Genomic DNA, 23,939 nt, shown 5'->3' with positions numbered 1-23,939 from the left:
GGAACGGAGCAACGTTGAAGTGAATGGATCCGCATCCAAGCCACAATAACTGCGACTCGGATGCGGGCCAAAACAACGGCCGTGTGCATGTAGCCTAAACCAGGTTTCTTCCAGCTAGTTTAATCTTTACCTCTTGCTACACATTTTCACCAATGTTACTGCAGTTTTAAATGTATATATATTGATGGAAGGTACGTGTCACCGAGATTTCTGGCCTTGGTGAGGTAATAGTCAGAAATTTTAAGTGTCAGCGGCAGTTAGTGCTGACTGACACCATTTGTTATTTAGTATGGCTGTAAAGCCGATCCGGGCCGGCTCTTACTGGGAGCAGCCAAAGTGCAGGGTGGGTGGCTTCTCCCCATGCCCCAGGCCGGGTTTTGGCTGGGATATAAAAACCCAGCCAGCAGTCTCAGCTGTGTGGATTTTGCCTCCATCTGACAGTGAAGCTGTGGACCATCTGTGCTGAAGGCTGAAGACTGCAAACAGGCGTGCAGGCCGCCTGAAAGAGGCCAGTGAACTTTTCTGTGGCTCAGCATTCAGCTGGGTGTGAACTGACACCTAGGATTCCAGGTGAACACTGTGTTATTTTGCTGTGTGAGAACAAGCACCAAGACTGTTATGTTTTTGTTGAGTGTGAATAAAACACTGAAGTTTAATTTACAACCTGGCTCCTTGCCTCTATACTGTGTCCGCTAACCTGTCTACCAGAGCAAATCCCCACTATATATATATATATATACTGTAAATAACATGTTTGTTTTAAATTAAACTGCATAACAAAACAGAATATAGGAACCTGGCTTGTGTCTTATGTTATATTTTGTTTATAGACCATGAGTAGACCACAGAAATATACAATTATAGGGCACAAAACTTTTTATTCTTGTTCTATAATCTAAAAAAGGTAATTTAACAGTAAACTGAGTGTTTTTTCTAAGCATCCATATCCTGATTTTATTCACCATACCTATTAGTAATGTGTTAGAGAAATTATGCTTCCAATTATTTTTCAGTTTGAATACTTTATTATACACAGTACCATAACTAGTATGAAAATCTAACAATAAAGTTTGTGTAAGGGTCCATTCACATGTCCCTAGGTGTTTTGCGGTATGCAAATTGTGGGTCCGCAAAACACGGACACCGGCAATGTGCGTTCCGCAAATTGCGGACCGCAAATGGCCTGCACTATAATAGAAAATGCCTTTTCTTGTCTGCAGTTTATTTCGGTTAACGGAATTGTGGATCCGGAAGTGCGGATCCGGAAATGCGGATGCGGACAGTACATAGCATCCGTTCCGGCCCCATTTAAAAACAGGGGTCCGCAAAATCCTGAACAGATCCAGAAAACAATTGCGGACATGTGAATGGGCCCTAAAAATAGCATTTTTTGCATACAATAGAACCATAAACATACCTGTAATGTTGAAGAAGACTTTTCTATAGTACCCCAGCTGAGAACCCAGACTTGGTCATGTGACTTATCATAATGCAGTTTCACAGGAACAGGATCTGTGTTTACTGCCTAGAAATATTAAATAAGAATCATAGTAAGAAAATAAATAGATAATAAATATTAGCTTTATGTGACACCTCAGGGTATTTAAAGAGGACCTGTCACCAAAAGCGGTGCAATGCTGTATGCATGTAGACATTTTTCTATGCCTGAAACAGGCGTAGGAAATGATGACTGAGATGGGCCTGCCAGTCCGTGCCCTTCCACGCCGATGCCATGCCCACAATTTTAGACTTGACGTGAGCGGGGAGAAGTCGCACATTGCGGCGCAACTAACCATTGCACCGCAATCTGGCCCTGAAATACACCTAGTTTAGGCATGTTTCAGATTAATAAATGACCCCCGTAATTTATACATTGAAATGTTTACAGATTGTATTGCATTGCATTTCATGGTGACCGATCCCCTTTAATATGGTCTCAAAATATTAAGTAACTGTAGACAGAAACCAAAATTGTTTGTGCCTCTGGATCTAGATACTGACATTAAATATTGTTGTTGGTGACCAAAGTAATGTCCGTGTTAGGGCTCATGCACATGGCTGTTTCCCGGCCTTGCCAGTATTGCAGCCTGCAAACAGCGTGTCTGCAAAATGCGGGCACCGGCCGTGTGCTCACCGCATCACGGATGTGGACCCATTTAGTTGAATGGGTCTAAATTCCGGAAGGTCCGGTGCGGAACAGATGCACTCTGTGCTTAAATGGGATTTCTGTTCATGAATGGGTCTAGATCCGTCTGCGGACTCTGCATGTACGTTGCCCATGCATTGGGGACTGAATGCACGGAACGGCCGATCAACAGGCGTGTGCATGAGCCCTTAGTATGACTAAACTATCCAGTTCAGTAAGTCACTAATTCAGAAAAATTGCTCTGATAATAAACTTATTTTGTTGAAAGATTTCCTTCTTTGAACTCACACAGTAAAGTCACGTACAACCTGTGAACGACACATAAGAGCTTTCACACTTAGAATCTAAATCTCTCATCTAATCAGGCAATTTTGATACTGTACATCTGGAAAATTGTTCTTCAGAGCTTTGATTTTACCCCATTATCCTATGGCTATTTTATCATGTCCATATGTTTATTGTGTTTATTAGGTTCAGTTTGATAAGACTATTGTGTTTATGAGCTGTCAGAGCTGCTGTCTGATGGATTCAGTATGAATAAGTGAAATTTAATTATTTAAAAATGTCCCCTAAGGCCCCTTTTACACGAGAGTGACGGATTAGGTCCGGATGCGTTCAGGGTGCATTCAGTGAAACTCGCACCATTTTGCAAGCAAGTTCAGTCAGTTTTGTCTGCAATTGTGTTCAGTTAGTCAGTTTGTTTCCGCATGAGTGCAATGCGATTTGATAAAAAACGGAAGGATTACAAACATCTCCTAGCAACCGTCAGTGAAAAATGCATTGCATCCGCACTTGCGTCCGGATGCGATGCATTTGTCACTGAAGCCCCATTCACTTCTATGGGAGCCAGTGCTGCGTGAAAAACGCAGAATATAGAACATGCTGCGTTTTTCACGCAATGCAGAACTGATGATGGAAAAAAAAAACGCTCATGTACACAGACCCGTTGAAATGAATCGGTCAGGATTCAGTGCGGGTGCTATGCGTTCTCGTCATGTATTACACCCGAACGGAAAACTCACTCGTGTGAAAGGGGCCTAAGGCCTCTTTCACACGAGTGTGACGGATTAGGTCCGGGTGCGTTCAGTGAAAATCGCAACATTTTGCAAAAAAGTTCAGTCAGTTTTGCGTTCAGTTGGTAATTTTATGCCGTGCGAGTGCAATGTGTTTCGATGCGTTTTTCACACGCGTGATAAAAAAAAACTAAAGGTTTACAAATGACATCTCCTAGAAACTATCAGTGAAAAACGCATTGCATCTGCACTTGCTTCCGGATGCGATGCATTTTTCACTGAAGCCCCATTCACTTCTATGGATCCAGTGCTGCATTAAAAACGCAGAATATAGAACGTGCCTCGTTTTTCATGCGCAGAACTGATGCATTAAAAAAAAAACTCATGTACACAGACCTATTGAAATGAATGGGTCAGGTTTCAGTGCGGGTGCTGTGCATTCACGTCACGCATCACACCAGCGCAGAAAACTTGCTCGTGTGAAAGGGGCCTAACAGTCACATTAAAATTGGAAAAACCCTCCCAAAAATGTAACTTTTTTTATTGTAGATTTTTTATGTATGTCTGTAGTAAATCTTGTTGGCGCAACATTTCCATTTTTAACCACTTCCAGACCGGGCCACTTGCCCCCTTACTGACCAGGCATAATTTTGCAAATCTGAAATATGGCACTTTATGTGGTAATAACTTTCAAATGCTTTTACTTATTCAAGCCATTCAGAGATTGTTTTCTTGTGACACATTGTACATTATGTTAATGGTAAATTTGAGTCAATATATTTCACCTGTATTTATAAAAAAAATCCAAAAGTTAACAAAAATTTTAAAAAAATTCACTGTTTTCTAAATTTTAATCTCTCTGCTTTTAAAACAGATACCTCATAATATACTCATTAATTAACATTCACCATATGTCTACCTGATGTTGGCATAATTTTGGTAATATAATTTTATTTTTTAGGACGTTAGAAGGTTTATAATTTTAGAAGCAATTTGTGAAATTTTTAAGAAAATTTCCAAAATCTATTTTTTTTAAGGACCAGTTCAGTTCTGAAGTCATTTTGGGGAGATCACATCACCACCCTTAAATATCCCATTTTAGAAAAAACACCCTTCAAACTATTCAAAACTTGTTTTAGAAATGTTGTTAACCCTTTAAGTATTTCACAAAAATTAAAGCAAAATAGATGTGAAATTTCAAAATTTAACTTTTTTTGCAGATTTTCCATTTTAATATTTTTTTTCCTGTAACACATCAAGGGTTAGCAACAAAAAAAAAAACCTCAATATTTATTACCCTGATTCTGAAGTTTACAAAAACAACCTATATGTGGTCGTATACAGCCGTATGGGCACAAGGCACAGCACAGAAGGCAAGGAGCTCCATATGATTTTTGGAGGGAAGATTTTGATGGAATGGTCTTAGGGCACTATGTTCCATTTGAAGAGACCCTGAGGTAGCCTCAAAAGGTGACCACATTTCGTAAACTACACCACCCAAGGAATTTTAAGGTGTGTAGCGAGCACTTTGACAGGTGCTTCATAAAATGTATAACCCTTGGCTGTGAAAATGAAAAATGAATTTTTTTTTTTTTTTTTTTTTACACGAAAATTGTGCTTTAGGCCCAAGCTTTCTTTTTCACAAATGATAACAGGAGAATATGATCTCACAATTTGCTACGCAGTTTCTTCTGAACATAGTAACACCCCAATTGTGGTTGTAAACTGTTATTTGGGGATATGCCAGGGCTCAAAAGGCGTTTAGAGCGATTACTTTTCAATTTTTTTGTTGACTGAACTGTGCAAGGGTTTATTTTTTGCAGGACAAGCTGTAGTTTTTATTGGCACCATTTTGGGGTACAAACGGCTTTCTGGTAGTTTATCTAATTTTTTGGGAGGTGAACTAAGAAAAAAAGCTGTCATTTTTCTATATATTTTTTTTTACATTCACTTGATGGGGTAGATCATGTGATATTTTTGCAGATCTGTTCATTATGGATGTAGCAATACCAAATATGTATATATTTTAAGTTGTACACAAGCAATTTTCTTAGAACCATATTTTAAAAAAATTTCTGCCTATGTTCTTGTGTGGAGCTAATTTTTTGTGGGATGAGGTGACGTTTTTATTGCTACCATTTTGGGGTATATACAACTTTTTGATCGATTTAACATTATGGGCCAGATTTATCATTAGCATAAGTCAGAATAATGGAGTGAGAAAATTGCTTAAACTGCGCAAAAAATTGCGACTTTTTTCTGCTCGGCACTATGCTCGCCAGTTTTCTGAAAGTGGGCGTGTTTTCTTATGTAAATGAATCTCTAGACAGATTTACTATTGTGACTATTTAAAAAGTCGCAAAAAAGTCGCAATTTCACTCCAGTGAGGACCATGCTTATCTTATGAGACTTTTTAATAGAACATGCGACTTTTTCATAAAAACGTGCGACTTTTTCATAAAAACGTGCGACTTTTGTAAAATTGCTTACTGACGGATAAACTGCTACCGTCAAACCACATTTATTACAGTCTTAAAGGGCCGATCATAAATCTGACTTGGCTAAAACTGACTTTAGCCATATGTGAAAGTGGAGTGAGCTGTCAGAGTAATGATAAATCTGGCCCTATGTTTTTTGGGAAGTGAGGCAAATATAATCTGTTTTGGGTAATGTTTGTTTATTTTTTTTACAGCGTTCACTTGATGAGGTAGATCATCTGATTCTTTTATAGAGCCAGCCATCGCGGACATGGCAATACCAAATATGTCCATTTAATTTTAAATTATTTTTTAATTACTTGAGGATTTTTTTCTTTTTTTTTACGTGATGAAACGTTATTATTTTTTTATAAAACACTCCTCTGGTTCTCGCAGTCACATCGCTTCTTTGATGTTTACACAGTGCTCGTTTCACGCTCTGTATACAGCGATCTAGAAGGCAGGGACACCCAAGAATGGTCCCTGCCTTCTTTGTGGGGTGCCCTGCTACCATTGATAACGGGCCCCCAGCACAGCAGCTTCACAATTTGCGTGAAGCTGTCATCTCTGAAAGGACATTCCAAAATGTCCGATCAGAGAAAAACCCAACTGCCCAGGATGTTTACAGTCAAAGGGCGGTAGGGAAGTGGTTAATTAGCTGTAAGGACCATTAATATTTTCCTCCTTTGTGTTCAAAAATTTTGGGGGGGAGTATATATACTGTAGTAAATGATATTCTGGTTGTAGGAATTTACTCCTTAGTGACAGCAGGAGTTGCTTTCTGTCCTCACTGTCTGAAAAAATACAAATTTATCATAGGGCCAAGAGGATTCCAAGGAGCAGCCTTTTGAAATACAGCTATCCAATAATGGCATGGTTACTCCCTGGTCTGGTTCTAGTCCTGCAACTTAGCCTTAGGCCTCTTTCAAACGATCGTGTGTGTCTCGTGGCCGTATTGCATCCCACATACGGCAGGTCTGCAATACACAGGGCACTGGTCATATGCATTCCGTATCACGGAGAGGCAGTGCGGTGCAGAACAAAAGCGCGTAATGGAAGCACAACGGAGTGCTTCTGTGGTGCTCTGTTCCATGCTTCCATTCTGCAAAAAGATAGAACTTGTTCTATCTTTTTGCAGAACGGACGGATTGCAAATCCCATTCAAGTGAATGGGTCTGCGATCCGCATGCGGCTTCCCCGCGGTCAGTGTCCTTGCATTGCGGACCGCAATTTGGGGTTCGCAGCAAAGCAATGGGGGACACACGTTTGTGTGAAAAAGGCCTTATTCAGCTGACTGGGGATGAACAGTAATATCAGACACAGCTCAAGAGCAAGAGTGGTGCTGCTTCTGCAAACAAGCCTTTTGGCTAATCCCAGACAGCTCATTTAAATGTTACATTTTATAGAAATTTCTAAAAAATAAAATAAAAAAATAAGACAGCTTAGTGTTCTTTTCATATGTTCCACTGTCTTCAACTTTATATGAAAGTGAGGTACTAAGTACTATTTCTAGAATGTTTTCATCATCTAACTAAACTAGACTTAAAGGGTGTCATTTACGAAACAGAAATATGCTTATATTAGGCGTATTTCTGGCGCAGATTGTGGCACAAAGATCCTTTGCGCCACAATCTGTGACTTTTCCCCGCTCATGCCAGGTTTAAAAAAGTGGGTGTGGTGTGGGTGGACAAAGGGATGGGCCTGCAGGCCTGTCACATTTACCATTTTCTATGCCTGTTTTAGAAAATGGTCTAAATGTAAGACAGCTGTCTCACATGCAGTAGCGGCGCTGGATCCTCCAAAGTTATGTAGAGGCTGGTACTGCTACATAACGGCGGCAGATCCACCGCCAGTGCAGGGCTTTATAAAGACCGGCGTCTAAACACTGGTCTTAATAAATGTGCCCCTAAATCTTTTCTAAAAGTATAAGAGAATGTATTTCATAGAGATGAGCAAAATAGAGATGAGCAAATTTCCCTAAATTTGTTTTGGGTTCAATTCAATCAAATCAGCTGTCATATTTGGTTCAGACCTTCACAAGTTCAGTCTGAACTAGATTTGCCCCAGTTGTCCTGAAAACTCTTTTATGACACTCTTAGGTCTCCTAGGACTGCATCCAACTTCTTTCATGCCATGACAGCATTAGTAATATCAAAGTGGCAACAACAAATATGGCTGAGTGAACAGTTTGGAACCCATGTCAGTCTATTTCAGTCAATTTAAAAAAATAAAAACAGCACTATCAAGTTTTTGCACTTTTTAAAATAAAATAAAAAAACATTCAGAACCCTGATTTGTCACATAATATTTTTAATTATCAACTTCTATCACCACAATTATGGCAGCGTGGAGTGGGGAATCATGTATTTTTCTTTTCTTGGTCACTTTGAGAGAATAGATAATACTTTATAGGGCATTATAGGGGCTGAGGCATTATAACTATAGGGAGCCACTATAAGTAGAGCGGGAACTACAGTGGGCTTTTTACTTACTAGGGATAGTACAGGGGGGTCATTATTACTACTAGGGCACTATATGGGGCTATATACCTACTTGGAGTACTATTGGTGAACTGAGGGAACTACAGGGGGAACTATTACTGCTACAGGTGTTATAACTACTGGGGGCACTATAGGGGGCATTATAATCACTCAAGACACTAGAAAGGGGGCATTATACCTACTATGAGCACTATAAGAGGCAGTATAAATACTGTGGACACTACAGGGGGCATTATGGCCAATGGAAAAAATACAGGCACTACAGGGAGTGTTATCATTACTGAGGGCATAATAGGGGTCATTAAACATACTGGGGTCATGATAAGGGGCATTAAACTCCTGTAGGCACTATAGAGAGCATTATAACTACTGGAAGCATTTTATGGGCATTATAACTACTGCAGGCACTATAGGGGGCATTATAACCATGGGGGCTCTACAGGGGGGTCTTATGGAGGAGTTTTATATTTCTTTTAGGGACACATTTGGGGGCTTCAGTACTACTGGGGCACTTTGCGGAGCTTTATCACCATTTGGGGCACTATGGGGCATTATCACCGGATGTATAGGTATATATAGTATAGTATTTTCCTGAATGTGTGATGTAATGTCCATCCAAAGAGATGAGGAAAAATAATGTGCAAAGAGGAGACGTCACTGGATATAATAGGTATATAGTGTAGTATTCTCCTGTATATATGGGGTTGGATAGAGAATTTTCCATATATGCATTGGGCTTGAGCAGCAAATCTTGGCTCTAGCAACACTCCTGTGATTCAAAAATTATTGTAAGAAATTGAATTATATAGCCAGTTGCTGTAGAAGTATTCACTCACAGCAATGTATCTTTTGCTCACTATGAAACACACTCACTGACACTAATCTATAGTTTTTTTTACTGTCTCTAATTTGCTGTCTGATATCCTCTCTCCTATCTCTCCATAGAGCAGCAGCATTTCCTAGTTGGGCACTTTTATAGTGGCCATGAATCATCCACTGAGTCATCAATAACTCACAACTATAGTTCCACATGATTAGCTGTGCTAGAGGGAAGTCTGCCAGCAATGTAAGCCTGCTGGGCCACCACCCAAAGTCATGCGATCCTTTTGAGAGATCCATGCAGGGTGAATCCAAGTTTCAGATTCTCTAAAATACGAAGTTTTGGAAAGTTCATAACATATCCAGTTTATGCCAAATCAATTTGTTCATCTCTAGTACTGTTTACAAGAAAAACTTAACAGATATGACAGAAAGAAAGCAGAAAAATAGGCAAGATAATGAATTAGTGTCACATTTCCTATATTTCTGCATTGTATTCCTTGTCTTGTTTGTCAAGGAAGGTACCAGCTGGCTAATTAGGATCAGCTAATTTAAACTAATGATATAGATCCTCAGGATAATGCTCTAATGACTAGTTGAGATTGCCGATGACACATAAGAGCACTCTTGGGCTGTTTCAACAAGCCTTTTTCTATATCCCAACTGAACTAATGTTCCTCTTCACCGTGAAAATAGAGTAGTTGTTTATCCTAGCTTTGCTTTTTAGAAACACACCTGTAGCCAGTTCATTAGAAGGACAGGCTAACTTTTTCATCCATTTCCAATTTTAAGTAAATATGTTTCATGGCTTTCTAGTATATCTTACATCCCTTTGATGGATATTCACACTATATATAATGTATATAAATAGTTGTTTGAAAATTTTTCTATGCTTAAACCTAACATTTTTGTCTACAAAAGCTACTACAGTTTTCCTACTCCACTGCTACTGGTGTGAAATTGCAACTTTTTTTGCAAAAGTCTCAGTGATAAATCTGAAATAAAACTTTTTTACATAGCAAACCGCATGCACTTTCTCACCCATATTCCAAACTGCAGTGAGTGGTGTAAAAATCACAAGTTTTGAAGCCAGAAATTAGTGTTGATCAAGCATGCTCGGCCGAACACTGATGCTCGACATGGTGGTATTCGGCTGAATACCGCACGTGCTCGAGCGCAATGCTTTAGTCTCCTCCTCGCACGTTTGTTGGCTGCAATGCAGCCAATAAACATGCAGGTGAGTACTGCCCTTCACTGTAATGCTGTAGCCATGTTGTTTACTGGCATTACAGTGATTGGCTGGCTGGAACACATCATCGGGTGCTATATAGCACCCAATGACACATGTTCGGCTCAGTGTTAGTCAGGGAGAGCTGTGCTGAAGAAGGGAAAGATAGTGTAGGGACAGGAATAGTTTTTGTAAGTTGAAAAACTTGTCAGAGACCCAAAAGTCCTTTTAAGGACTATTGTTGTGTGTGACAGCAGCAATATATATTTTTAGCGCAACCTGCTCAAAATTGCTAAAACTTTACAGACCCAAAAGTACTTTTAAGGACTATTGTGTGTGGCAGCAATAAACTTTTTGTGCATCCTGCGCTAAATAGCGTATAATAGTTTGTCCACTGCAGACAGTGACATTATCTGTGCTAAATCTCCTGTGTAACATGTGCGCATCCCAAAAATATCTGCGACATCCAGTGTACTTTTTACGTAGATGGTGTCCGCTGCCCGACAGTGACATTACCTAAGGTACATCTCCTGTGTGACATTCCCTGTAATTTTATATTAGCCGCTGGTGACAGCATTGACATTATCTGCGGTATTTCTCCTGTATAATGCATCCACATCCCAATTACCTGTGATATTCCCTGTAATTTTTTTATTAGCCGCTGCTGACATCAGCAACAATATCTGCGGTATATCTCCTGTGTGACATTTCCACATCCTAAATACCTTTTTAATGTATTTTGTGCATACACTTACTAATCTTACGCTACTGTACGTGTGACATACTTTCAAGAATATATAACAGAAGGCGAGCAGTAAGGTACAGGAAAGTGGCCGTGATGCTGATGGTGCACACAGAGGCTGTGGCCCTGGGCACGTTGAAACTGTGTCTGCTGCCAAAAAACAATCATCCACGATACCTAGCTTCATGTCCCAGTTTGCAGGGAGGTGCAGGACAACACTCTCGAAGTCAGACCAGTGCGACCAGGTGGTTGGTTGGATTGCAGCAGATGATGCTTCCAGTCGGTTAAGCACCACCCTGTCTTCCACCAAGTCCAGTCTCAGTAGCCAAGAGTCTGATCAACATAATCCTCACCCTGATTCTCCTTCCTCCCACAATGGAGAGTCTTGCCAAATAAGTGATCCCACACTCAGATATTCCGAGAAGCTTTTTTCAGCGCCATTCCTTAATTTGGGCCTCTCGACAAGCCTGCTTGAAGAGGGACATGAGATCTTGTGCCCTGATTCCCAAACTCTTGAGCATCCACAGTCACAAGAAGATGACGGTGGGGAATGGCAATTAGTGTTTCATGAGGTGGATGATGATAAAGATGATGAGACACAGTTGCCAATAAGTCAATGGCAATTAGTGTCTCAAGAGGTTGATGATGAGAATGAGACACAGTAGTCAATAACTGGGGTCTTTGTTGGGTCAACAAGTCAAGAGGATGAGCAGAGTAAGGAAGTGGAAGAGGAGGTGCTGGACAATGAAGTCACTGACCCAACCTGGGAAGGTGGCAAAACAAGCAAGGAAAGCATTACAGAGGGGGAGGGATTTGCAGCACCGCAACAGGCTGGAAGAGGAAGTGGGGTGGCAAAAGGGAGAAGGCAGGCCACACCAAACAGGCCTACAACTGTTCCCTGGAGCACACCCTTGCTGAAATCTCCCTTGCCAAGGGGTAGGTGTTCCACAGTCTGGCACTTTTTTGAGTAAAGTGCGGACGACAAAAGAATTGTAATTTGCAACCTGTGCCATACAAAAATGAGCAATGGCGTGAACACTAGCAACCTCATCACCACCAGCATAATCTGCCACATGGCATCAAAGCACGGTGATAGGTGGGCCGAACGTCTGGGTCCACAATCTGTGTCTGCTGGTCACACCACTGCCTCCTCTTCCCCTGTGTTACGTGCTGGTCAATCCCCTGTCAAAAGCGCAGGCCCGGAGTCCTCCCGACCTCCGTCGCAAGCACCATCAGTGACCACATCCACTTCCGTGTCCCAGCACAGCGTATAAATGTCCTTACGCCAGGCATTTGAACGCAAGCGCAAATACCCAGCAACCCATCCACAGACCATAGCACTAAATGCGCAACTTTTCAAATGACTGGCCCTGGAAATGTTGCAATTTAGGCTTGTTGACACTGAGGCCTTCCGCAGCCTGATGTCGGCGGTTGTCCCTCATTACACAGTCCCCAGCTGCCACTATTTTTCACGGTAAAACAAAACATGCAAGCAACATCTCTCTGCAAACCAAATAAAGTATAAAAATGCATAATAATTGCTAGTGCTATACTTATAAATTAGAGATGCTTGGCAAATAATTTTGTACAAAATTATTTGAGCCCAGCTGCCGCACGTCAAAACGATCTCTGTAAGACGGGTTTCTAACACTAAATTCTACCTGTTATGTGCCATGACGGCTACCATACAATTTAGGGAGTGTAGGTTCCACATGCATGCTAGGCCTGCTTTAATTTCTGTCATCTCCTGGTGCCAAAATGGCCTCCTATTTTTCACGGTGTGCCATGCACTCCTTACACCAGCATGTGTCCCGTAACATCACCAGTGCCCTGACCAACTCAGTTACCAGGAAGGTTCACTTAACTAGTGATGGACGAACACCGTCCGGGACATTTCAAATGTTTGCGAACCTTGCGGTCGTGGCGGGGCCCCATTTACTTTAATGGCAGGCGAACCTTAAAAAACCTTCAGGTCATATTTGCAGCCACCAAATACCTACTAGAATTGCACAAATAGTCCCACAACATAAATAGTGACATACCTGAGGTGTATCAATGGCAAAAATTCCCACAAAAAATATGTATTTTAATCAGGGACCATTTGTATGCGTCTTAAAGGGAAACTCTCAAAAATGTGCCATGCTGGAGCCAGTGGAGTAGAGGCCCCAAAAATTATGCATTCAACTGACAAGTGATCATGTGGCTGGAGTTATATTAGTTGGTCAGTGGATAACAATTTTACTGCAGGCCAGTGGAGTACAGGCCCCAAACATTAGGCTTTCACTAGAAAGAAAAGAACAAGTGATTATGTGGCTGGAGGTATATAAGGTAGAGTACCGACCCCAAACATTAGGCTTTCACCGGGAAGAAAAGAACAAGTGATCATGTGGCTGGAGCTATATTAGGCAGTAGTGATGAGTGGCAGGGGTCATATTCGAATTCGCGATATTTCGCGAATATATTTTTTTAGAATATTCGTCGAATATTCGAAAATTCGTGATTTGTTTTTACTCAAAAAAATCGGCATGGTAATAATTGTGTAATATGCTAATTTTCGGATTCGTATTTTCGGATTCGATTTTTTTATTGCGAATTTTTCAACTTACAACTATTAGAGAAAGAAGATTATAGCACTATATTAGCTAAATTGCTCTATATTCGATTTTTTTTGAATATTCACTATATTGCTATAACAGTTTTTTCGAATATTTGTAATATTCTAAAACCAGAATATATAGCAATATAGCGAATATTTGAAAAAAACTAATATAGAGCAATTTAGCTAATATAGTGCTATAATCTTCTTTCTCTAATAGTTGTAATTTTTTTCTCATCTGAAGTTCAGATTGGAAAAAAATTACAACTATAAAAAAAAGATTATAGCACTATATTAGCTAAATTGCTCTATATAGTTTTTTTAGAATATTCGCTATATTGTTATAACTTTGTTTTTTTTTTGAATATTCGTAATATTCTAAAACAAGAATATATAGCAATATAGCGAATATTCGAAAAAAACGAATATAGAGCAAAATTCGCAAACACTACTATATTGCCCACAAGCTAGAAGCAGGAAGGGATCATGTGTACCGATAAAAAATAAATAAATAAAAATCGGAAAAAAAAATCGAAATAAACAAATCGAAAGAAAAAAAATTGAAAAATTTAAATATTAGAATTTACAAATATATATAACTATATTCAAAATATTCGCGAATTTTCGAAGTACCTATATTCGCGATAAAAATTTGAAATTTGAATATTCGTGATCAACACTATTAGGCAGTCAGTGGATAACCATTTTATTGCAGGCCACTGAAATACAGGCCCTAACAATGATGCATTCACTGGACAGAAAAGAAAAAATGATTGTGACTGGAGGTACATTAGGCGTTCACTGAATAGCAATTTTACTGTAGGCCACTGAAGCACAGGCCCCAAAAATGAGGCATTTACCTGACAGAAAAGAACAAGTGATTATGTGCCTGGAGGTATTTTAGACGGTCAGTGGATATCAATTTTACTGTAGGCCAGTACAGGCCCCAAAAATTAGGCATTCACCTGACAGAAAAGGCCTTTTATGCCGCTGTATATACATAAGACGAGGACCATTCTTTGTTCTGTCTGCTGGCGGATATGTGTGGGCTGGCATGAGGAAATTCAATTACAATTTGTCGTCACAGGTGTTGAATTTCTCCGAGATCCATACCTCATTCATTTTTAGAAATGTGAGGTAGTCCACACTGTCGTGAGCTAGGCGAGTGCGTTTATCGGTCACAATCCCCCCTGCCACGCTGAACGTCATTCCAGACAGGACACTCGACGAGGGGCAAGCCAAGAGTTCCATGGCAAATTGTGCCAGCTCTGGCCACAGGTCAAGCCTGCACACCCAGTTGTCCAGGGGTTCCCCGCTTCTCAGAGCGTCCACATCGGCCATTAACCCGATGTAGTCGGACTCCTGTCGGTCTAGGCGTTCTCTGAGACTGGATCTGGAGGGTGGCTGTCGATGGGTTGGCTGCAAGAATGATCTCATATCCGAAGTGACTAACACATCTTCAAACCTCCCTCTTCACCCTCTTCTTTGTACCTGCACCTGTTTTTGGTGTGGGTGAAAACTCCTCTGCCAGTGCCCGCAACAGCAGAATGCAGCATCTCTCGCAGCAAGGCCTGGAAATGTTGCAATCTGACAGCCCTCTGTGATGCTGGTAACATGTCTGCCATTTTGTGTTTGAACAGGGGATCCAAGTACATTGCCAAGCAGTACTGGTTCTTGACCTTTATGCTTTTTATACGGAGGTCCCTCTTCAAACACTGGAGCATAAAGGCCCCCATATGCATTAACTTGAAAGCGGTGGAGCGCCCTGGCTCATGTTCATCGCTCAGGAGAATGTTGTCCTCGGTCTCCTCACCCCAGCCACGGACAACAACAGGGATCCCCGAAAAGCCTGCTCTTCTTGCATCTCCTCCTCCTCCTCACCCCAGTTACAAACCTACTCTGACTCCTCTTCAGACTCCTGCTGACTTGTCTTAGATGGAGTAGCCCTCCCTGGGATTTCATTCAGCATTACGACTTCCTCATCTTCCAGCTCCTGCTCCTCGGTAGCTTGATCAATGACAGGACAGAATGCACGCTCCAGAAAGGCTTAAGGTACGATGTCACTGATGGTGCCCTGGCCGTAACTGACCAGTTTGCTCATCTCATCAAATGGCTGCAGAAGTCTGCATGCATCGCGCATGAGCAGCCAATGGAGCGGTGAAAAGAAACCAAGATCCCCAGAACCTGTCCTGCTGCAGAGTTCATACAGGTAGTCGTTAACTGCACTTTGCTGCTTGAGCAGCCTATCAAGCATATACAAGGTGGAGTTCCAGCGCATCGGGCAGTCACAAATCGTATGTCTGACGGGCAGGTTTGGTCCCTGGGCAATTTGGCAATGAATCGCTGCACGACTAAGTTCAGGACATGTGCCATTTTGGCCTGTTTCAGCACACTCAGCAGATTAGCACCATTGACACCACTTTTCCAGCTGTCAAATTGAGCGGGGTTAGCCACTGAGCGGCCTGTGACCGCAGAGCTGAAAGCAGTGCAGGACCGGTGTGGCTCTTGGCTTCCAGGCACAACAGCCGCAGCACCGCATGGAAATGTCTCGCCTGGCACGTCGAATAGGTTCTGGGGAGCTTGGGGGATGCAGCGGAAGAGGCGGTAGCAGTGGAAAAGGAGGAGTCAGCCGAGGTGGAGACGGAGGATGGAGGAGGAGAAGAAGAAGCAGGCCTGCATACTACCCAGTGGGCAGTAAAAGTTATGTACCTTCCCTGCCTGTGTTTTCTAGACCACGTTTTCAGATGTATTTTGGCACCAACACTGTGCCAGAAATATATTCATTTAGCGCTGAACATGGCCATATAGCTCTGGGATGCCCTTCTGGGAAAAATACTTCCTTCCTGGGACCTTTGATTGCGGTGTGCCAATGGCCACAAATTTTCTAAAGGCCTACGAGTCAACAATATGGCAGTTTCGACAAGCCAGCAGTCAGTCGTTGGGCAAGAGGGTTATCAAGCATCAACTTTTTACGCTGAAACATTTGGGCCACGAAAGCCTGCCTTCTGCAATATGAACGTGATGACAGCACGGTGGAAAGTGGAGTGGAGGACAAATGGAAGGAGAGAGGAGAAGATGAAGAGGCAGGACATGGAGCGCTGGGAGTGTGGCTTTGTGGGTTCTGACGACATTGCTCTCACTGCGTTCGGTGATGGGAGGCCAGTTGCCTTAAGGCTATCGTTTATATGTGAGTGTTGGGATTACCACGACTTATGCGTTGACAGCACAGGCTGCAGATGGCAACACTATTGTCAGCAGCTGACACGGCATCCTGGGAGTGCAAGATGTGACCGTGCATGGTGGATGGGTTACTCCAGATACATTTGCAGTCTGCTTTTTGCCTCCTGTGCACAGCGAGTTTTGCCTGCTTCTCCTCCCTATCTGCTGCTCCGTCTCTCCCTCTGAACTCCCCTCCGATTCCTCTCTTTCTTAAAGGACACTTTTATTGCCATGATCAGTCTGGTAGCGTGCACACGAAACCACAAAGGAACAATCAGTTTTTCTTAAAGGACACTTTTTTTGTGGCTAATAAGTGGTAGCCAGCAATGGATTCACCAAGTAAATCGTTTTTTTCAAGTGAGGAGGTGACGCGGATCTTGGAAGGTGCGGTGGGGGATGGCTCATTCTTAAACAAACCGACCAAAGATCTAATTAAAAGAAAATGGGAGACGGAGTTGAAACAATGTATAAACTATGAACTACACCTGTCTACTATGAAGGAGTACTATGTTGCAGAGCGGATCCCACGAGGACTAAGAACACACTTAAGGCCAATCCTGTTACCAAAAAATACTGAATTTTGTATGAAGTTTACACAAATTTTCTAACATTATGCTCCTAAATATGGAGTATTTACAAAAGGAATTAATGGAGAACAAGACAAGGATAGAAGGACTGGAATTACAATTAAAATCTATGATGACATCACAGGATTATGTAACAATGAAAGAACAGACAGATAAAGACCTTCAGGTGTACAGAGTTAATATAGAGACCTCAAAGCGACAGAAGTGGTTCCGCGATCAGGACGATTACCTAAAGGGAGAAGTTTATAAGAAAAACCTCACTGAAGGGAGTCAGAGAAGAAATATACAAGGACGACAAAGACCGACGAGACGACAGATGAGGAAAAAACGTAATACGGACACCGAAGCCTCTGGGGAAATAAGTGAAGACCAGCGTTTTTTAGAGCAAAGAATGATGCAAGGCGCCAAAAACCGACAAGAAGAGGGGGCGTAAGCACCACAGGCAGAGGAAACGAGGCACTGAGGGTGACTCGCTCAAAGAAACCACCATTGGATTACAAGCATGGACAGACGACTCAGAAACAACAGAAACAGTGAATTTAATGGAATCAGAGGAAATAAAGACTTTAGTGGTAAATATATCATCTGCTGCTTTGTCTAAAGATGAAATTTCACTGTTGGAAAAGGGGTTGTCTTTTTGCCCATACTCAGATGTAGATTGGTTCAATTATGAGATAGATCTACAGAAGTTTTATAGGCACATTAAATTACAGGTTTTCTTTAAAGATTCCCCTAAAACGACCAACATGACAGATAGGCAGGATACTGCTAATACTGATATGTTGTGTCTCAAGGAAGCAGGTTTATATTTACATAGTGATTTTCAACCACCTGTCATGAAAGATGCAGTGAATACATATATTGAATAACAGATATTGGAGACCAGCGGCTCAACCTATAGACCGGATGGAAATGGGTGCTCACCTCTCGGTCCACCCAGACCGTATAGTAGACAAAAATAGAATAAAAAGTAGAGGGGCACTCCTTAAATGGGAACAGAAAACGGCAGTCAGAATAAAATGTTATCTAAATAGATATTTAATATGAATCACACACATCCCATATAATATTTATATAAAAAACCACATCAATTAATTCAATAAAACAAAATAGAATGAACAGTGGGGTCCTAATTATAACACAAGAGTTTCAGGGGTTCATGGGACACTGCCCACAGTAGAAATCAGTCTCAGTGAATCCACATACACCTAGTAGCAGTATGAGAGGTGTGTGGTTAGATTGAATAAATTGAGGCAAAATTACCACACAATGTCCAGCTTCAGGCCTCCAGAGCAGGGAAATCGATGATAAAATCAAGTCCTGGAGAAAATGGCAGTAAGCGCTTCTTACCGTGAGCCTGCAGTAGTCTCGCTGTGATCGAGAGGAATGTCAGCCTAGCACAGCTGAACGCGGCGTCCCACGTGGTACAGAGTCAAAGCGTGACGTCTCACGTGACTCACCAGCTGGAGCTATTGTAGCTGTAGTAACGTCTCTCTTTATGTTTCTGAACACCACCTCAGATGCGAGACTGGTTCTACGAATCACCCCGACCGGCGTTGTCACTGCTCGGTCACTTGTAGTATCGGGGGAAAAGAAGACCCACTGTCCCAACTTGCCCAAACGCGTTTCAGGGTATACACCACTGAGGAAGGGGTGTATACCCTGAAACGCGTTTGGGCAAGTTGGGACAGTGAGTCGTCTTTTCCCCCGATACTACAAGTGACCGAGCAGTGACAACGCCGGTCGGGGTGATTCGTAGAACCAGTCTTGCATCTGAGGTGGTGTTCAGAAACATAAAGAGAGACATTACTACAGCTACAATAGCTCCAGCTGGTGAGTCACGTGAGACGTCACGCTTTGACTCTGTACCACGTGGGACGCCGCGTTCAGCTGTGCTAGGCTGACATTCCTCTCGATCACAGCGAGACTACTGCAGGCTCACGGTAAGAAGCGCTTACTGCCATTTTCTCCAGGACTTGATTTTATCATCGATTTCCCTGCTCTGGAGGCCTGAAGCTGGACATTGTGTGGTAATTTTGCCTCAATTTATTCAATCTAACCACACACCTCTCATACTGCTACTAGGTGTATGTGGATTCACTGAGACTGATTTCTACTGTGGGCAGTGTCCCACGAACCCCTGAACTCTTGTGTTATAATTAGGACCCCACTGTTCATTCTATTTTATTTTATTGAATTAATTGATGTGGTTTTTTATATAAATATTATATGGGATGCGTGTGATTCATATTAAATATCTATTTAGATAACATTTTATTCTGACTGCCGTTTTCTGTTCCCATTTAAGGAGTGCCCCTCTACTTTTTATTCTATTTTTGAATACATATATTGACTTAGTCAAAAAAGGTATAGAAAAAATCAAAATCAATAGCAATAGACAAGGTAACAGCAACAATTTGAGTCAGGGAGAGAAAAGAGCACTGAGAGAGCTGGGCAGTAGAAAAGAGATCACAATAAAAAAAAAGCGGATAAAGGTGGAGCTACGGTAATTATGGACACCAATAAATATTAAGCAGAGATACAGCGACAATTGGGGGATAGTGCGGTATACCGAGCACTGGATGCTGACCCCAAATTTGCTATCGAGGCGATTCAAACTACTAATAGACAATGCTTTTGCATCGGATATAATTGATGAGAAGCTACATGAATATTTATTGGTGGACAAACCGGTAACGCCACTATTATATATATATTGCCCAAGATTCACAAAACTGGTTTGACCCACCCGGGCAACCTATAGTCTCTGGGATAGGCTCAGTTTTCTCCCCAGCAGCTATTTTTCTTGACAGATACCTTAGACACTATGCTATGTCCAGCAGGTCGTATGTAAAAGACACAACTGACTTCCTCAAGAAATTGCAAACCCTGCAAGTTGAGGAAGGACAATACCTTGTTTCCTTTGATGTGGTCGGTCTCTATACGAGTATCGACCACATCAAGGGATTAGATTCGGTTGAATGGACCCTGTCTAGGGGGGAGATCAAGCCAGAGATTTCTAGGTTTGTTCTCTCCTTGCTGGAGATCGTCCTCACGTGCAACTATATCCTCTTTGAGGATACCTACTATGTACAACAGCGGGGGACCGCGATGGGGTCCAACGTGGCCCCCACTTACGCAAATATCTATATGAATAGATTTGAGAAGTGTTCTGTATACCCGTCCAGCCACTTCACTTCGGTGAAGGGCTGGATGAGGTATATAGACGACATATTTTTTGTCTGGACTGGATCTCTTGAGGGTTTACTCGAGTTCCAGGGGTATATAAACTCAGTCCATACAGAACTACAGTTTACGGCCGTATACTCCCAAACTAGTATTCAGTTCCTGGACACGACAGTATATTGTGTAAATGGTAGACTGCAGAATGACTTGTTTGTAAAACCTACGGACAGAAACAATATGTTGCTATTCCAGAGTGATCACCCAGGATTTATGAAAGAGTCACTGCCCTATAGTCAGTTACTCAGGGTAAAAAGAATAGTAACAGATAATGATAAATTAGAGGTAAGGCTCAGTGAGATGTGCAATAAGTTCTATGAGAGAGGCTACCCGAGGCCTATGGTACAGAGGCATAAACAGAGGGTGAATCAACTTAAAAGGGAGGACCTTTTGGTGAGTAAGGAACAACGAGAGGATAGCAAGAGGGTTCCCCTTGTGTGAACACATACAAAATTCAGCACACGGATATCACATGTCCTCAAGAGTAGGGATGAGCGAACCCGAACTGTATAGTTCGGGTTTGTACCGAATTTTGGGGTGTCCGTGACACGGACCCGGACATTTTCGTAAAAGTCTGGGTTCGAGTTCGGTGTTTGTCGCTTTCTTGGCGCTTTTTGAAAGGCTGCAAAGCAGCCAATCAACAAGCGTCATACTACTTGCCCCAAGAGGCTGTCACAGCCATGCCTACTATTGGCATGGCTGTGATTGGCCAGTGCAGCATGTGACCCAGCCTCTATTTAAGCTGGAGTCACGTAGCGCCGCACGTCACTCTGCTCTGATCAGTATAGGGAGAGGTTGCAGCTGCGACGTTAGAGCGAGATTAGGCAGTGATTAACTCCTCCAAAAGACTTCATTCAGAGATCGATCTGCAGCTGTGGATGATTGAACTGCTGCTATTCAATTGCTCACTTTTTTTAGGCTGCCCAGAGCGTTTTTCATTCACTTTTTTCTGGGGTGATCGGCGGCCATTTTGTGTCTTGTGGTGCACCATCACAAGCTGCCACCAAGTGCATTTAACCCTCAATAGTGTGGTTGTTTTTTGGCTATATCCTACATCAGGGTGAAGCTGTCACATCAAGTGCATTTAACCATCAATAGTGTGGTTATTTTTTGGCCATATCCCAGTCTAATTCTGACTGTAAACGTATACCTGTCACCCAGCGCCTAAATAATAGGCCTCAAATTTATAGTCATCCAAATCTGTCGTTATTGCTGTAGCTGGTCAAGTTATTTAGTGTCCGGCAAAGCACAGTTTTTGTTCTGGGTTGAAATACAATTCCCAATTTTGCAATTTCCTAATTTAGTGGTTTCTGCTGTATCAGACCTACATTAAATCTATCCCTAAAAGGGTATATAAGATTCAGGGGCGGACTGGGCCGGGGGGCAGGGAGGCAATTGCCCCCCAGGCCTCCCTAAATAAACGGCCGCTGGGCCGCCCGTCTAAAAAAAATAAAAAATTGTTTTTTATTCTTCAGGGCCGCACCGCCGATCACCACAGGCGGCGCGGCCCTGGATGTAATTGCGGCCGCTGTGTGCTGTGGGGCAGGGGAGGGAGAGGCGTGTCCCTCCCCTGTTCTTCTGATAGGCCGCAGGCACTAATGCCTGCAGCCTATCAGAGGCCGGCTCAGGAAGCGCGATGACGTCATTATCATCGCGACGCCTGAGCCGGCAGCACAGCACACGCTGCTGATGGAGGTAAGTATTTTTTTATTATTTTTCCTTCTTTGCGGAGATCTGTCACTATGGGGGGGAGATCTGGCACTATGGGGTGCACTATAAGGGGAGCTGGCACTATGGGGCGCACTATAGGGGGACCTGGCACTATGGGGGGCACTATAAGGGGAGCTGGCACTATGGGGCGCACTATAGGGGGAGCTGGCACTATGGGGGGGCCTATAGGGGGAGCTGGCACTATGGGGGGCCTATAGGAGGAGCTGGCACTATGGGGGGGTACTATAGGGGGAGCTGGCACTATGGGGGGGTACTATAGGGGGAGCTGGCACTATGGGGGGGGGTACTATAGGGGGAGCTGGCACTATGGGGGGACTATAGGGGGAGCTGGCACTATGGGGTGCACTATAGGGGGAGCTGGCACTATGGGGGGCACTGTAGGGGGAGCTGGCACTATGGGGGGCACTGTAGGGGGAGCTGGCACTATGGGGGGGCCTATAGGGGGAGCTGGCACTATGGGGGGAGGGCTTATAGGAGGAGCTGGCACTATGGGGGGTACTATAGGGGGAGCTGGCACTATGGGGGGGACTATAGGGGGAGCTGGCACTATGGGGCGCACTATAGGGGGAGCTGGCACTATGGGGGGCACTGTAGGGGGAGCTGGCACTATGGGGGGCACTGTAGGGGGAGCTGGCACTATGGGGGGCCTATAGGGGGAGCTGGCACTATGGGGGGAGGGCTGGCACTATTGGGGGAGCTGGCACTATGGGGGCATTTCTTACTGGCACATTATGGGGGGGCACCATGGGGGAGAGGAGCACTATGGGGGTAACTGGGGGCTCTAAAGGGGCTTTTTTTAATTATTGGCACATTCTGGGGGGCACTATAGGGGAGAGCAGCACTATGGGGCATCTGGTGCTACTATAGGGGCATTATTTGGGGGCACTATGGGGAAGTGGGGGCTCTAAAGGGGCCTTTTGTATTGGAACATTATGGGGGGCACTATGGCATTTGGTGGCACTAAGGGGGCATTTTTTACTGGCACATTATGGAAGGCACTATAGGGGAGAGCAGCACTATGGGGGAGTGGAGCACTATTGGGGCATATGGTGGCACTAAGAAGGGGCATTTTTTTACTGGTACATTGTGGGGGAGAGGAGCACTATAGGGGCATCTGCTGGGGGCACTAAGGGGCATTTCTTTACTGGCATATTATGGGGACACTATGGGGAAGGGGGAGAGGAGCAGTATGAGGGCATTTACTGGGGCACTATATAGAGGTATTTTATACTGGCATACATTATGGGGACATTAGCTCAACTGCGGGCACTAAGCGGGGGTATTTCATGTACTGTCATATTATAGGGAAAATTAGTACTACTAGGGGGTATTATGGGGAGCTTTACTACTACTAGGGGCTATGAAGAACATGATTACTAGGGCACTATAGGGGCATTATTACTACTAAGTGTGCTCTGGCAGAGAATTATTTCTATTGGTGGGATTTTGGGGAGCATTGTTACTTTGGGGGCACCCTGGCATAGTATCAGCTTAGCACAATTATTTTTGGGGGACATTATCTTTATACTATTAGTGTCTGGGCGCAGTTATTTTTTAGAGCGCTGTGTGCCAATAATTGTTTAAGGGGGCACTATCTGTGTGGTAGTAGTATTTCCAGGCGGACTGTTTCTGCAGTA

The 23,939-nt window shown here is 43.0% G+C and overlaps 1 protein-coding gene across 1 annotated transcript in view; it reads right to left on the bottom strand.

Moving 5' to 3' along the window:
* Nucleotides 1-23,939, bottom strand: part of FSTL5 (follistatin like 5) — a 940,713-nt gene that overhangs the window by 51,295 nt on the left and 865,479 nt on the right. The window contains exon 13 of the mRNA XM_044297750.1: nucleotides 1,418-1,525. Within this exon, the coding sequence (XP_044153685.1) occupies nucleotides 1,418-1,525 (108 nt within the window). The remainder of the gene's footprint in view (nucleotides 1-1,417; nucleotides 1,526-23,939) is intronic.

The sequence above is a fragment of the Bufo gargarizans genome, chromosome 1, assembly GCF_014858855.1.
Source record: "Bufo gargarizans isolate SCDJY-AF-19 chromosome 1, ASM1485885v1, whole genome shotgun sequence".
Lineage (NCBI taxonomy): Eukaryota > Metazoa > Chordata > Amphibia > Anura > Bufonidae > Bufo > Bufo gargarizans.
Note: the sequence above shows the minus strand (reverse complement) of the source record. Positions and strands in the feature narration are given on the sequence as shown.